Raw genomic sequence first — 16,587 nt, forward strand, 5'->3', positions numbered from 1 at the left:
TTAAGTTTCGTTTGAAAGGAGACGTAAAATCAAATGAAATATCGAGATTTATCTCTTGAAACTTCTTAGACTCTATCTAGACCAGCCAATTAAGATGTTTGTCGTTGGTGAACTGATGCCCTATGACAAAAATTTTTCCTGGACAAATATAGAAAGCAGGCTTACTTGTTTCACTTTGTGGTAAAACTTGGAGGTTTAGGTCCCAAAGAAATCCTTTGGATTTATGTGATGATTGTCAGACCAATGATCACTTATGAAGCAAGCGCCTGGTGGCAAAAGGCTTTACAGAAAACGCTCAGGCGAAACTCTCTGGCTTACAGAGACAGGCTTGTCTCCTCTACACGTTTTTCTGGAGAGAGAGGCTAGATGGACTGCATAAAGACTTGTGCATATTGCTAATGGCACAAATCAATTTAATGCAGAGTGCAACAGACTGTTGGTTGACACCGGAAGTCACAGCATTCTGGAAATGACCTCTGACTTTATTCCTCCAACTGTCAACTATGAACTGCCTTATAAAGTACTGTTCCCGAGTAGAGAGGACTGGTTCCTCCGGATCCGGAGGAGCAGATAGTTGTTGGTTCACAGATGGAACAAAAACACCTTCCGGTTCCAGTGCAGGTGTTTTTAGTCGCAGACCCAGGACAGAGATATCTACCTGCCTAGGAACCTATGCGACTGTATTTCAAGCGGAAATTTACGCTATTGAATTGTGTGCGGAGAGATTGGAAAAATCATTCCAACCTCATACACAAGTCAATAAAAATATGTTAATGAAATAAATAAAATAAAACACTTTTGTCTAATTACCACTGGTACATTTTATTTATACGACCGGTTTCGAGTTTGACCCTATTATCAAGTATAAAACCTCTTACACATAATAAAAATATTGTCGGACAGTCAAGCGGCATTGGAAGCTCTTGGCTCCTACCGAGCAACATCTAAATTGGTAGCAAATTGCCAAAAACGACTCTCCTTGATAGGAAGACTTAACAGATTGTCTATGGTCTGGATTCCTGGCCATATGGCCTGGAATACAATGAGGCTGCTGACTCCCTTGCAAAGAGGGTGCTGCTAGCAGCTTCATCAGACCAGAACCTCTCATTGGCTTTGCCAAACAAACATTGAACACCTGGATGGCAAGAAGATTTATGGACTTCTGGCAGAATCTTCCAGGATTGGCTTACTACAAGGCGTTTATTCACCCTTCGAAGCTTGATACCAAACTTGAAACCAAAGTTGATGGACTACAGTAGGGATGAACTACAATGTCTAACATGCCTTCTTACAGGTCACTGTCATTTGAATCATCATATGCAAAGACTCGGGCTGTCGGAAGACAGTGTTTGTCGCCTCTGTTTGGAAAATGATGAAACAGCAGAGCACATACTTCGTACCTGTCCCGCTGGGGACCAAATCAGGTTTTAGAGTTCGGCAGAGCTATACTCTTACCCTCTGACCTGAAAGACCACTCACTATACCAACTAATTGGCTTCGTTAAGAAGCTGGATTTATTTGGTCGAGTGTGAATTGTGTGAGCCACAATGAACCTTGCGGGTTGCGATGGAGGGTCGAATAGACCCACTCACTTCAGGCAAAACCTAACCTACTTGTTTCGCTACATTTTCTTAGGGTACACAATTCTTAGACCCAATGATCACTTATTTCAGAGAGTGGAAAGGTCATTGGGTAATGATGTTGGCATACCCTACGAAGGAGTGTAAGTGAAGTCTTGATATGAACATATATGTTCAAAAGGTTCAGTTAACGATTACTCAAACAACGAAGCAAATATTTTCTTCAGCCCAACCTGTGGTACTCAAACTATTGTTCATGTAGAAGAATGCCAACCAATCAAACCAAGAGATTCCAACCATAACCGATTATTTCTACTGAAAAAGTATAACTGGGAGGTCTGGCAAAATATGAATATAACACTAACACTGATATCTCACAAATTATCAGTACAAAATAGGATGTTACAGTTTGCAATAACTTAAATACATTTCACTAAGCGTTAAATAGTAACTTTATTAAAAGTTTCCTAAAACTCTAAAAAAAAAGCATCGAATAAATCATTGTTTTGAATATAATTAAAGCTCTTGTGTCTCAGTATTTTCCTAAACCCATATTTAAAAAGCATTCGCATGCATTCAGACACTGTGAAAGAGCCGGTGAGATACCCAACTTTGATTCTGCTTTGATGAATTAAAAAAAAAGGTACAAACATGAATGGCCACCTCCTTGAAGTTTGCTGAAAATGCCTTTTACACAAATATTAACATTGGTTTCAGGAACATCTGTTGTTAGAAATCTTCTCCTAAAGGTGCGTATTCACCAAAAAAGCGAGCACGAGCGAACAAGAGTGAACAAGCATTCTGCATCAATAATGAGCACAAATGCTAGCTCGTGCTAGCTTTTTTGGTGAATACGCACCTTCAGACATATTTATTGCGCACGCACTGCTCGCACAAAGTAGATGGATCAACTACGACTACGAACTTGAAGATATTCGCTCTGGTGTGGACGAGACATCAATATGTCGAGCGAATACGAGCAAACATACACGAATGCTCGCTCGTGCTCGCTTTTTTGGTGAATACGCACCTTAAGATGTCATGTAAACATTTTCTTCATCTGCATCTTTGTTTTTTTCCTAAGGTCAAAAAAATCGATATGATAACTGGCTTTTTCGAACTCAAAATGTGCCGACTTTTGTCAAGAGTGGCACCCAGTCTTATATGTTTATTGAACTTCAGTTCATTATACAGACTGGTTTAAAGAAATCCTACTATTACTGCCTCAGAAATGGGAAGATACAATAAAAATGATGATTCAAATTACAACTATTAATGGCCGTTTTTGAGATATTTGAAATAAAACAAAATTGACAGATTTCATTTTTTAGCTTCAACTCCTTCATTTCAAATAATTTGAAAACTAAGCAAAGGAACTTTTTATAATGGAAGACATATAAAACTCAAAAGATTTTTGTGTATACCCATGTTTTCGTAAAAGAATAGAAGTGTATTTCAAAAACCAATTATCACCACAAATTTGACCATATATCAACACATGTATTTATCGATGTTTCGTCCTCAAAATTTGATCACTGAAAAATTTCTTTCGATAAGAGTCTGAATTTTCCAATTCCATCATAGGGAGGCATAATGAAAAAAATCTATATAAAACAACTGAAATAAAATGAAAACTTTACATTTATATATCTTTATTTCATGTCTTACTAGAAAAACTTGTTTCCAATATTTTTATTTGCCGAAAAAAGCAGAAATGAACATTCATGTTCCATAAAAAATAGTTTTCAAACAGATTCATTTGAGTTTTTATTTCAAGTTGTTTTCTACTGTACAAGCCAAAAAATGAACATCATGTGCATTCACTAACGTTACTATCCAATAATGAGTTTTTTCCCAACTAAAATGAGAATTAATTATTCAGAATTACCCTGAAAGAAATATATAAACTGATGTTGTTGTGATGCCACATGCATACCATCTCAAGTAATCGAACAACAGGATGGAGGGCCATCTGAATATAACTTTTCAAAAAAAAAGTTCCTAATCCAAACCTATTATATATTTATTGAAAACACTTGGACTTGGATATTTTCACAATTCACGTTTTGTGGTATGATTTGAACAATCATATGGAAAGCAGTGCTGAACAATATGTTCAGCTATCTTTATTAAATGAGGTGAATCTGTTTATGGGAACGATGGGATTATTAATTTTGTTTCTTAGTATGTTCATCTATCTGTTCAGACTGTTGAATTTAGTTTTTTCACATAGAACTAACTCAACAAGGAGATTACAAATATTGAGAAATATAATTTCTATCGATATAAAAATCACGTAAAAAATTTCAAGGTAAATTTTTCTAAGTCTCCAAAGTTTCACCAGTGAACCATTTTTTTTTTTTTTTCAAAAAACTTATCAAGTATATTTTTATCACACTCCTACAAACAAAATATTGAAACTTATATCTCCATCTGAAATTAAAAATGCTGTTGATGTTGAAATTTTGAGATTCTTATATATTAGCAATAATATATTTACATATGATCCTGTCATTTTTTTTAATATTTTTTTATTCTTTATGAATTTTCAATTTAAAATATATTTGAAATTTCATTTAACAAGATGAATTATGCTTCCATATCATTTCCAAAGTTTTTTTTAGTCATCAGCAGTTCCTCTAGAAGCAACCCTCAGACGTCCACGTGAGACTTTTGCATGACAAAGGGAGACGAGGGTCTCAACTTTCAGAATGTAGGATTAAATAACATTATCAAGGACCACCAAAGTCCATTCAAATAACAGTTTCAATCTATTTTTTGTGTGCTGTTAATTATAATATAACGTATATTGAATTGCTGCAGAAAAGATACCCATATGTTCAGTTATTTTGATGTATAATTTTCGTATTCGGAAGTCATGATTACTTAAAGAAATATGATATCTCATCATTTAATTCAACTCTGTCTTAGGCAAGCATTAATTCATTATTTCTTCGAATTTATGAAGTGCCTATTAACTCAATGAATATTAATTGAAGAAAACATAATTATATCATCCCATTTTCTCTTGTCTTGCCCACTTTGTAAGAAGACTTATACATGATATATTTAGCATGAAGAGTTTGTCAACAAAGGCGGTTTTAAAAATAACTCCTTAATTATGGTTGTTAAGGTTGTTATTATGAGAATTAGAAATGATTAAAAACAAACTACCTAATATTAGATATCCTGTTGGAACCGATCCAAAAGTCTGTTTTGTGTTAGGAAGTTTCCTATACAGAGGAAATACATGTTTGAAAATTAATCAGCACTTCATTCAGTTGGAGACTGTTATTAGTTGAATGACAAATATGTTTGTCACTTCATGTTAATTCATAAATTGTTGCAAGCTCAATGTTTTTGTTGGATCCATCCTGAATGGAACTTCAAAATTCAGATGTTCGTGTTATGTAATTTGTATGTTTTAGGACGTTGTTGATGCGAGAGGAAGCTCTTAAGAAACGTAAAAAGGCGGCTGAAGAACTGCTGCAATGGCACAAAAAATTACTAGAGGAAGAAAAGAGGATAGCCGAATTGGAGTCTACTGCAAGCGCTATAATTTCTCAACAACCTACTACTTCCAAACCACTTGAGAAATATAAGTTCAAAGGAAAACAACTGAATCAACTATGGTATAATTTAACAGGCTGTGAAAAGAAAAAATTCATCGAAGATAAAATCTACCCTATGTCTCAGATGGCTCTGGAAAGGTTTTGTAAGAGTGCCAGAGAATATTCCAATAAATCTAAAAAACTACTCAGGAGGACTAGTGATAGTGAAGCTAAATTAAATAGTAGTGTTAGTGAAAGCATTCCAGAACAAAAAGATTCCCACCCCATCAGTGGTAGAGCGGCAGCAGATTCCCCCATACATAGTCCGCCAAAGGTCGTCTCTTCAACTGATTATGTTTCTGATTTTGATGTTGAATCAATCGAAGATATTGTCAACAATGAAGATGTTGATGTAGTTGATCAGAGCATCAACCTGTTGATTGACAACTTCAGCAAACTTGAACAAGATATTTCGGCTCGTGGTAGTAATCATTCCAAACACTCTGATGAAGAAACAAATATTACAGAAGATATCAGCAAGGATTCCAGGTTTGAAAAAAGCGAGTCTGAAGCTGAAATATCAGTAATTGAAACAAACAGAGCATCGAGGGAAAGTGAGTTGAAATCTTCATCTGAGAAAATGCTATTGGAAGAGATAAATACAACGGAATCAGAAGTGATTTCTCAGAAAATCAATCATTGTATTGCTGCTGTTGCTGAGGAATCTAATATAAGTGAATATATTGAAACGGGTAAACAAAATTCCTATAAAGAAAATTCAGTTTCATTGCTGAAAGGATCTCCAGAAGCTGATACAATAAAATCAGAAGATAATGATCTTACTGATGAGAAGGAAAATGGTCAGAATTTACACATGCTGACAGTTAATAAACCTGTTACTGAAAATTCAGAAACCCTCACACAATCTTCCCTATTTATAAGTGAAGCAAAGGACAATTTGAATGATTCAAAGGAAATTCTACTCATATTAGGAGAAGCTGAAACAAATAACTATGTTGATCTGACAAATGATGGAAACATTACAAATAATTTAAGTGCAACTGAGGATATACTTTCAAGATTGAGTCAAGTTATAACAGATCTCTCTTTGGAGAAGAAATCTGATATTGAAAAGGATAGTGATCTAGTAAATGAACTAGATAGAGTGAATGATTCGTTACAGATTTCTAGAGATTCTGATCTCAAAAGTTTTTCAGAGAAACTGTCTTCGCCACCAGCTGAAAACAAAGATCTTAGTGAATCTTTAGACTTATTAATGAAAATCAGTCAATCAGATGAAAGAATCCAGTCAGATGAAGAAACTGGAAAACTGTCACTTACAAACTCCAATAATATACTGCGAGATGTATCAGCTCTAGAGGATTTGACTGATAAGTCAGCTGATAAAATTATTGAAAACTCATGTGTCCAAGAAGAAATCAACATAGATTTAGCTGGAGTTTCTAGGGTTAACTTGGAGGGGGATGACTTGCCAGTAGATTTGAAATGTAGTCAAACGTCACCTCATTCTGTTGAACCACTTGAAATCAGCGATGAAGATAATGGAAGTGTGTTGCCTTCTAATGTTGTTGATGAAAAGAAAGTGACTCCTAATGAAGTTGTGGAAATTGAAAGTGATGAAAATATTTCCACTGACGAAACCAGAAAATCACCAGTTGTAGAACTTGTGTCATCATCCTCGAATGAACATATTCCTTCTGAAACGAAAACAAGCGTCACAGAAAACTTGGTGATTGAAGAACTCCAGTCTTCTCCAACAAACAGTGAAGGCTCATCTGGTAAGCCAAGCCTGGATTTGAGTTACGGGATCATTGAGTCTGCTAGAAGTAATGAAGCAGACAACTTTGAGAAGTACATGGATGATAAAGAGTCGGAACCTATTACGGCCAAAGAAGACATCAATTCTTATGAAGAAAAGGAGCTAGATTCATTATCATCACCTACTGATGGTGGATCTCCCAGAGAAAAAGCGGACCTAAATGAGGAGTCTATTTCGACTGAAGAGTTGAAAAGCAGTGTTTCAGGTTGTGAATCATCTGAATTCAAATCCAAAGATGTCAGGAAACGAGTGTCTGAGATTATGGCAGAGGCGAATCAATCTTCTAAAGGAGACAAAAGTCCCAGGATGCAGGATTTGTATGTCACTACGTATGATTTGATTTCTCCTGCAAGTTCACCTGAACCTGGTGAGTTTTTCTTTATTTCAATTTTTTTCATTGAATAAATATTACCTTTTCAAAATTAGATATTGATTCCAAACGCCAGACCTGCAATACTCTTCTCGAAATGTGTTTAACGAACCAAGTTGGCATCTTCGGGAAATAAAGTAGACCGAAGATAAATCTACTTCATCTCTTGAAGATGCAAGTTGGTTGATGAATAATGCTTTGAGAAAAGTGTTGTGGTTTAAGTGTTTAGAAGTAGTTCTTGTTTTGGATGCAAATGATGATGATGATGATAATATACTTTATTGTGCATACAATAAATCATGATTACGAAGATTTAAATGATACAATATAGTATATAATGTCAAATGAATTAAAAAACAATACGTCCACAAATAATTGCAAATGAGTCTAAAGCTGTATAAAAATCTTGATAACAAAATTAACAGATTAAAGTAGTTAATGTACCAGAAGGAATCTTCAGAGTACTCTTCAATATTATAATAAAATTTTTTCACCATAAGGTTCTCCACTGATTTTTTAAATTTGATAAGGATTCTATATTTTTTATTTCAACTGGTGAATGATTATATATCTTACAGTCATTTTAAATAAATGAGTTTTCAAAGTTGTAGAAGGAAGAGTAAGTTCAATTTGAATTTGAATATCACTATTTTGGGGAGTATTGTAGTATATTTAATGGAAGCCGAACATGTCTAAATGTTTCTTTATGATCAATACTGTTTCTAAGATTATAATGATTCTGCAGTTAATATTTGATAGAATTTAACAGTTAATATTTGATAGAATTTAAGTAGTGATTTACATGGCTTGTTATATCTCTTTTTTGAACTTTGAATATGTTTTTGAAACGATAGTTGCTGCAACTACCCCAAAATGAACATACCTCAAGTGAATTTCAAATACAGAGTGATACACCATTTCATCTATAGAACACACTAATTCTATCAATATCATTTCAACTGCTTAGCAATCAGAATTTTTTTTAATCTTGTTGAATGTTCCTCGAATTTGGGTTTATTGTCAACATGGATTCATAAAGATTTTGCACAGATTGTATTTTTTATTACTTCCTAATTAATTGTCAAATTTCATAAAGAGCACTTGATTGTGAGTAAATTGTTTTTTTTTTATAATAAACGAAAGACGATTTGATTCACACCAGTTGAATACTTTTCCCATATCTTCCTCAACACACTTTTTTGAGTCTTCAATGTTGGTATTGTTCCACATTATAGTTGGGCCATCAACATATAATGTAAAACTACCTAATGTATCAACATTTGTTAGATCATTCACATAAATTAAGAAAAGAACTAGGCCCAGAACCGTGCCTTGTGGAACCCCACATTAAACTTGAATTTTCATCAGCTTTCACTATTTGACTACGATTCAATAGAGAGAGAGAGAGAGAGAGAGAGAGAGAAGAGAGAGAGAGAGAGAGATGAGAGAGTCCTGTAAATAAAAAATATTTAAGTTTTTACAGGAGTATTCCATGATCAACACAATCAAATGCTTTAGTTAGATCACAGAAAACTATGTCACGTAAAAGATTAAATACGGCATTGGTAGCGTTTTTTTTTTTTTATTCATTTTGAATTCCAAATTGTGAGCGGTTTATGATTTTATGTTTCTGTGAAAATGTATTACCCTCAGTTTTACTAATTTTTCTCCTATTTTTGCTATAGTTGGAATGAGAACTGTTGTAGAACTATTGTTCGATACTTTGAAGGTTCTTCGGAGTCTCCTCCTTTATGTAGTGGAAATATAATTCATGTTTTGAATGGCTCTGGAAATTTTTCGCTTTTGAATGAGTGATTTATAAGGTGAACTAATATCACCATGCTTCATCTGGTAGGTTCTCAATGATTCATATAGAGATTTCATCAATTCCAGAAGATTTTTTATTTTTCAAACCAGAAACAACTTGTGTTATTTCACAGTGTCATATAAAATAAAAGTTTCGTTGATTCTTTTAAATTTAATATATTTGATAAGATCCTGACCAGGTCTAAAGTTATAACTGAGATTTTCTGCATATATTACGAGGGATTGGTACTTTATGTACTTAGCAAATGATTTGTCAATCATTTGCCAAATTTCTTTAGTCTTGTTGTCTGACTTATTTATTTTGTTCTTGTAATATTTTTCCTCGGCATACTTGATAATTCGCTTATAAATCTCTCTGTTTAAAAAAAAATATATTTTTATGCATGTTGCGAGCTACCACCTTTTTGTTTTTGTGCTTTATTTTCCTTACCGGAAATGAATTATTGAATATATTCAAGAAGTATCTAAAACTGTATGAATTGGGTATTTTCATTCTGAATATTGTCCTATTTGACTGTAGTGCAGGATACAAAGAATCTATTGAAGTTTTCCTTGTGATACATTCTTTCGATTTTTAAATTTTTTGGTTTCAAACAAGTATTAATTTCCTACAAGAATACTATATAGAGTATCAGAGAGTCTTGAATTAATTACATTGCAGAATCTTCAGAAATATTTGTACAAATATAATCAATGATAGTGAAAAGTGTGTAGTTGATTTAACAACATATTGAAAGAATTCAAGATTTGCTAAATATTCAGTTTCAGTATTCTGAGGGTCGTATAAATCAATGTTAAAGTCACCAGTTATACCATTTTCGATTATAATGGCAAATTGTCAAATAAGTATCCTAAGTTGTTAAAAAATATGTTGATATCTGAACTGGGGGCCCGGTAAAGGCATGTTAAATAAATATTCAAATTTTCAGAGTATACAATGGAAACCTCAAATGCTTTCTTAACTGAGTATTAAATTTTCAAATTTAGCAACGTTTTCAACTATAATTAGTTCTGTAGTGAATTTTTTGTTGATATAATTGTACCATGTTGGAATTGGGATCTACAGTATATTGATGATATGGAGTAATCAGACAAATTGAAGAGTTCATCTGGTTTTAACCAATGCTCTGTTGTGAAAAGTATATCAGGTTCTTTTGAAATTGATTGCTTCCTTCCTTTCTTTGGAAGATTCCCACATTTTTTTGTATCAAGATGGAGTAGTAGTCAGAATAATGAACATATTTCAGAGAGGTGCATATGATATGACCAGGATCTGGTGAAAATACCAACTTTCGCATCAAATGTATCAAACTTTTTGCATTTTTCACTTTTCCATATTGGTAGTATACACCATTACGTTATATTAGTGAAATTTCAAATTATTTAAACTCTGATTTTCAATCGGTTTTAGTTTTCTATGTGCTCTTTGAAGAGTAACCCTCAAGGAAAGTCGATTGGCATTTAAATTCTTAATATGAAATCAGTTTTCAGTTTGATTTCATCAAAAGTGAAATTTCACAAAAGTGCTTCAGTCTCCAATTAAAAACTTTCAAAACGATAGAAAACTTATACCTGTTTGAATTTTTGACTATTCAAATGCCTTTGATGTTTTTTCACAAACTTTCTATCTTTCTATCAAAAATTATTTTGCTTTAATTACCAAACCTCTAAATGTAAATTATCAGATCCTCGGCGGACAGTATAGTCAGATATGTCCATCAATGTTAGTGCAAAAATTTTTGCCATCTGGCAAAAATTCAATTAAAATTGTAGCAAATGCAAAATACAATTAAAAGAAAATAATTAATGAATTTCAATTTCTGAAAAATTGTTTTCCAAAACAAATTTTCGAAGGTTGAAATTCATTATTCATCGAGACCAGTTGAGTCAATATCCCATTTTTCATTTGTTGAAGTAGTATTCTGATTTGATTTGAAATGTTTTTCTCAAAGGACAAAAATTACAAATTTTACAATTTTTCTTTAAATTATGATTTTTTTTTGCAGTATCACCTACAAGAAGAGAACCTAACTTCCTACCGTCAACAAGCTTATTCGGTAATGAAGCTGAGGAACTTTTGAAAAAACAGTTAGCCATAGAGCAGGAGGTAAGTTAAAAAAATTAATCATTTCACTGAAAAATTTAATTTTTCATCCTGAAATGTCAAAATCTACAAAAGGGTGATATTTTTCAATTTTTATATATGTCTAAATGTTGATAAAACAAATATAATAATGTTTGAAACTAGTCATTCCAACAGTAAACTTCTAAATCATATCAATTTGAATAATACCGTAATTGATTGCACACGACACACTAAACTGCTCGGTCTTTTTATTGGGAGTAATCTGAAATGGAATGACCATATAGACACACTATGCGTGAAATTGGCGAGAGTATGTTATGCATTGAGTGTATCCTCCCATCAATGTAGTAAAGATATACTCAGGCAACTATACTTTGGATGCTTTCATTCCAACTTAAAATATGGCATTATGCATTGGGGGACTTCACCTTTCGCTTCTAGAGTTTTTGTCTTACAAAAAAGAGCTCTTCGTATTTTGGCAAATTTAAAATCAACTGATTCATTTCATCAGTTCGGACTTCCATTGTCTAATATAATATAAATTGATTTGAAATCCCTGTTATTTTCTGGTTGTAGCTTGTATGTTATTTCCTGGTAATTTCAGTTTTTTTTTAATAAAATTGTTATTTTCGGTTAATCTTTTACTATTTTCAGGGATTTCAAATCAATTTATATTATATTAGACAATGGAAGTCCGAACTGATGAAATACACCACGAAACATTGTCAACCACCTTCAAACAAACAACTGATTCATGTCGAGTATCATTTACAAACTTCCAAGTTTTAACAATGATATCAGTCTACATCTATGAAGTTTGCTGTTTTGTTTTCAAAAGAGGAAGTTTTTTCAATCATAGAAAATTAATCACATCTACGAAACTCATAACAAACTGTTATTAGTTCCACCAAAGCATTTAACAAGTAAATACCAGAAAGGTATTTATTACTATGGATGTAAACTTTTCAAAAAGTTACCAAATTCGAATGAAGAATGCAAAAAATCCATTAGGTTCGAACAAGAAATTAAAGAACTTCTTTTTACAAATATGTACTACAGTGTTGAGTAATTTCTAACTGACTTATAACATTTAATTTATATTTTCATGTTTAGTTATACAGGCTGATTCACGGTGGATGGCACATTAGACGTTTCTGGTGAACCAGACAACGGATCACTTTGAAAATTCAATGGAGGGCATATTCGGACATTCTCTAGCCAACTAAAATATTTGGTTTGGAGTTAGGTGATACTTGGACACTTCCCACACGTCAGCCTAATCTCCGTTACTTCAATACAGGGTGGTAAAAAAATACAGTTTTTTCGTTTGCTTGAAAAAGTTGCTGAAATTTGATTATTTTAAATGGAACACCCTGTATATTATTGAAAATTCGTAAAGCTGCTGAAATTTGCTTTCTTTCTATGTATATCATACCTATACCTAACTAGTCAAGTTTCGGACTTATGAACATTTATTTGTGAAAATGTCCCTTCAGAATGGTATTTCCATTCGGTATTTGGTAAGCAGGCCATGATTACTATTTGACAGTAGCGTTGTGACATTCTCCTAATAATATCGACATTTTCGTCACTTCAGAAGTTGCAAATACCTTCAAAACGATGGAACGAAACTATTCAAACGAAGTTCTTATGAATTTGTTTATTATTTTTGGACAGTGTGACAAAATTATCAGCAGAACATGTAGAAAGTTCAATGAAATGTATCCGAATCTACCGCCAATGAACCTCAAGAAATTTATACGAATTCAGAACAATTTCAATATGTTTGGATAAACTTTAAAAAAGCACCAAGAAACTTGAAATTGGAAATATTGATATGAATAATTATAAAAAAGTAAAACAATCATGTGGAATATTTCAAAATATGTTCGAATCGCTGGCCGTTCACTTCCAAGCACTTTAAAATGCGGGTGTTGACTGCTTTCGTGGTGGCAGAGCTGATTTCATTGGGATCCAAATCTTCAAATGTTTGGGCAATCCTTTCTAACAATTCATCTCTCGAACGCACGGGTATTTTGTTAGCTTTTTCTTTAAACATTCCCCACAAATAAAAATCTAATGGATTAAGATCGGGTGATCTCGCTGGCCAATTCCATGGTCCCAAGCGCCTCATCCACCGATCGTCAAATAGTCTATCCAGTTCTGCGCTCACTTCTCTTGTGCAATGTGCAGGAGCTCCGTCTAGTTGGTACCAACAGTTTCGATAATCTTCGAGTGGCAGATTATCCACGAAACTGTCTACAGTATTCTCCAAAATATTCAGGTAGCTTCTGGATGTTAATGACTCCTCGTATATCACGTACCTCAATTTGTTGTCCATCAACATGCAGAAGACATTAAAACTAAATTTTTCTTGAAATCCGGCTTCTTTTGTGACGTGAGGATTTTCACTGGACCAATAATGACGATTTTTTCTATTGAAAATCCCTTCTCTCGAAAATTTCGATTCATCAGTCCAAATAATTTTATTTAAAAAAAGTGGATCTTCTTGAATACGTGTCAACAACATTTCACAAAATTCTACTCTCTGTTGAGGATCTTGAGGCTTCATTGCTTGAATTTTGGTGAATTTATAATCATGCATTTTATGTCTTCGCAAGATTCTTTGAACCAATGAATATTTTATACCCAAATCTTCTTCAGCACTTCTTATCGATGACTCGGGAAATGCGTGAAAATATGCTAAGACATTAATCTGGTTGTCTTCGAAAGTTACGGGTCGAGGCAAGTTTCTTGGTGCTTTTAAAGTTGATCCAAATGCATTGAAATTGTTCTGAATTCGTATAAATTTCTTGAGGTTCATTGGCGGTAGATTCGGATACATTTCATTGAACTTTCTACATGTTCTGCTGATAATTTTGTCACACTGTCCAAAAATAATAAACAAATTCATAAGAACTTTGAATAGTTTTGTTCCATCGTTTTGAAGGTATTTGCAACTTCTAAAGTGACGAAAATGTCGATATTATTAGGAGAATGTCACAACGCTACTGTCAAATAGTAATCATGGCCTGCTTACCAAATACCGAATGGAAATACCATTCTGAAGGGACATTTTCACAAATAAATGTTCATACGTCCGAAACTTGACTAGTTAGGTATAGGTATGATATACATAGAAAGAAAGCAAATTTCAGCAGCTTTCCGAATTTTCAATAATATACAGGGTGTTCCATTTAAAATAATTAAATTTCAGCAACTTTTTCAAGCAAACGAAAAAACTGTATTTTTTACCACCCTGTATTGAAGTAACGGAGATTAGGCTGACGTGTGGGAAGTGTCCAAGTATCACCTAACTCCAAACCAAATTTCGATATCATAGTACTTCTTAACTAAAAGATATCGGCATTTTTAGAAGTCATGATTTTCGAAGAAAAAAATTGAAATTAGTTTTTATTTCGAAAACGGTAACAGATAGGTATAGGGAAATATCAAGAAAAGTTGTCGGGCAATTGTTGGAGATTTTAAAAATAATATTATATACAGAGTGTTCCATTTGAAAAATCAAAGTTGCTACTGCTTTCTAATAGAAGCGGCAACACCGCATTGTCGAAAATATTTTAGTTGGCTAGAGAATGTTCGAATATGCCCTCCATTAAATTTTCAAAGTGATCCGTTGTCTGGTTCACCAGAAACGTCTAATGTGCCATCCACCGTGAATCAGCCTGTATAAAGATATGTAACTGTGACACATGTCTAATTCAACAGTATACATGTAATTCCTACTTCTCTGCTCACACCTGATCACACCTGACATGTTTGCTCTCCTTCACTTTTTATTTTATTCACTATATAACTCTCTTAATATGTGCATTGTGTGTGTTGTTTATGACAACATTATTGTATTAATTTTTAGATAATGACAATTCTGATAACCATCTGTTTACGATGTAAAAATTGTATAGAAGCTTTTCTGCATGATATATGATAATAATAATATATTTATTGCCATGGGTTTCCTATGAAACATCAGCAACGTCAAATTCAAAATTACAATTTACAAACACACATATAAATATATAAGTAAATACTTATAATAAAATCAAAATTACCATTAAAATGTATATATATATATATATATATATATATATATATATATATATATATATATATATATATATTTCAATATTAATAGAAGACATAAAGCTTCAAATCCTTTTTGTAGAATTTAATATTGAAATACTCATAAAAAGGAAAATTAGTTGCATCAATCAAAAAATAAAATAAAATATATATAAATATATATATATATATATATATATATATATATATATATATATATATATATATATCATCACTTAGAGTACGTTAATTTGTAGCTGTTACAAAAAACAAAAAAAAAAAAGTATGTATATATAACTCATACGTTACACTTTACAGACATTGTATTATTCGTCAAGTGAATATAAGGGATTTTCAATCAGATATTCCTTCAAAGTTCGTTCGAAAATACTCATGGTATTGATTTCTTTGAAATGTGGAGGCAGTGCATTATATATTTTTATACAGTTATAGTACGGATCTTTCTTAAATAGACTTGTTCTATGTATTGAAATGCGTAGATGTTTCTCTTCTTACTATATTGCAAATGTATTGATTATTTGCAGGTATTTTCTAGCGAATATTGCAATATTATATATTTATGCACAATGAACAGCCATAATTCATAAATTGAAAAATAATTGTCTGCAAGAGGTATCATTTTTCAGTTAAGTATAGTTATTATGATTTTTTTGTGATAGATGAATATATGCTTAGATGTTGGTGCACGATACCAAAATATTACGCAATTCTTTATCTATCATAATCCCTAAAAATTTGAAGGAAAATGTCATCCATTTCGGAATTGTTTATATTGATATGTAGTGGGGCTTCCATGCCATTTCTGAAATTTATATAATTGGTTTTATTATTATTAATTAAAAGATAGTTCTTTTCATACCACTAAACAACTCAAGACACTGTTGCATTAGATGTTTCATTTAGAGTATAAATATCCCTTTCTGACACAACAACTGAGATGTTGTCAACGAACAGAAAAACTGAGCTAATGTCTATTTGAGGTCTAATGTGGTTGATAAATATGAAGAAAAGAATGGGACCGATTATGGAGCCCTGAGGCACTCCTATGACAGTTTGTACTTTTTCAGAGTAAATAATTATGTACATCTGGGACTTTCTGTACGGTGTTTATGTTATGGATGTTAGTTAGAATGTATATTGCAACAATGGTGAGGATTTTGATTTCTTAAAATGTAGTCCTGCATGATTCTGTATAATCTGAATTGAAAATGAGGTGTATTAATCTTTTC

At 32.6% G+C, this 16,587-nt stretch overlaps 1 protein-coding gene across 1 annotated transcript in view; it reads left to right on the forward strand.

Moving 5' to 3' along the window:
* Window positions 1-16,587, forward strand: part of LOC111508699 (uncharacterized) — a 30,215-nt gene that overhangs the window by 11,882 nt on the left and 1,746 nt on the right. Inside the window, exons 9-10 of the mRNA XM_074169277.1 lie at window positions 5,009-7,338; window positions 11,175-11,275. Of these exons, the coding sequence (XP_074025378.1) occupies window positions 5,009-7,338; window positions 11,175-11,275 (2,431 nt within the window). The remainder of the gene's footprint in view (window positions 1-5,008; window positions 7,339-11,174; window positions 11,276-16,587) is intronic.

Source organism: Leptinotarsa decemlineata, unplaced genomic scaffold (assembly GCF_025532065.1).
Source record: "Leptinotarsa decemlineata unplaced genomic scaffold, Ldec_3_MD MMD2_P_RNA_scaffold_11, whole genome shotgun sequence".
NCBI lineage: Eukaryota > Metazoa > Arthropoda > Insecta > Coleoptera > Chrysomelidae > Leptinotarsa > Leptinotarsa decemlineata.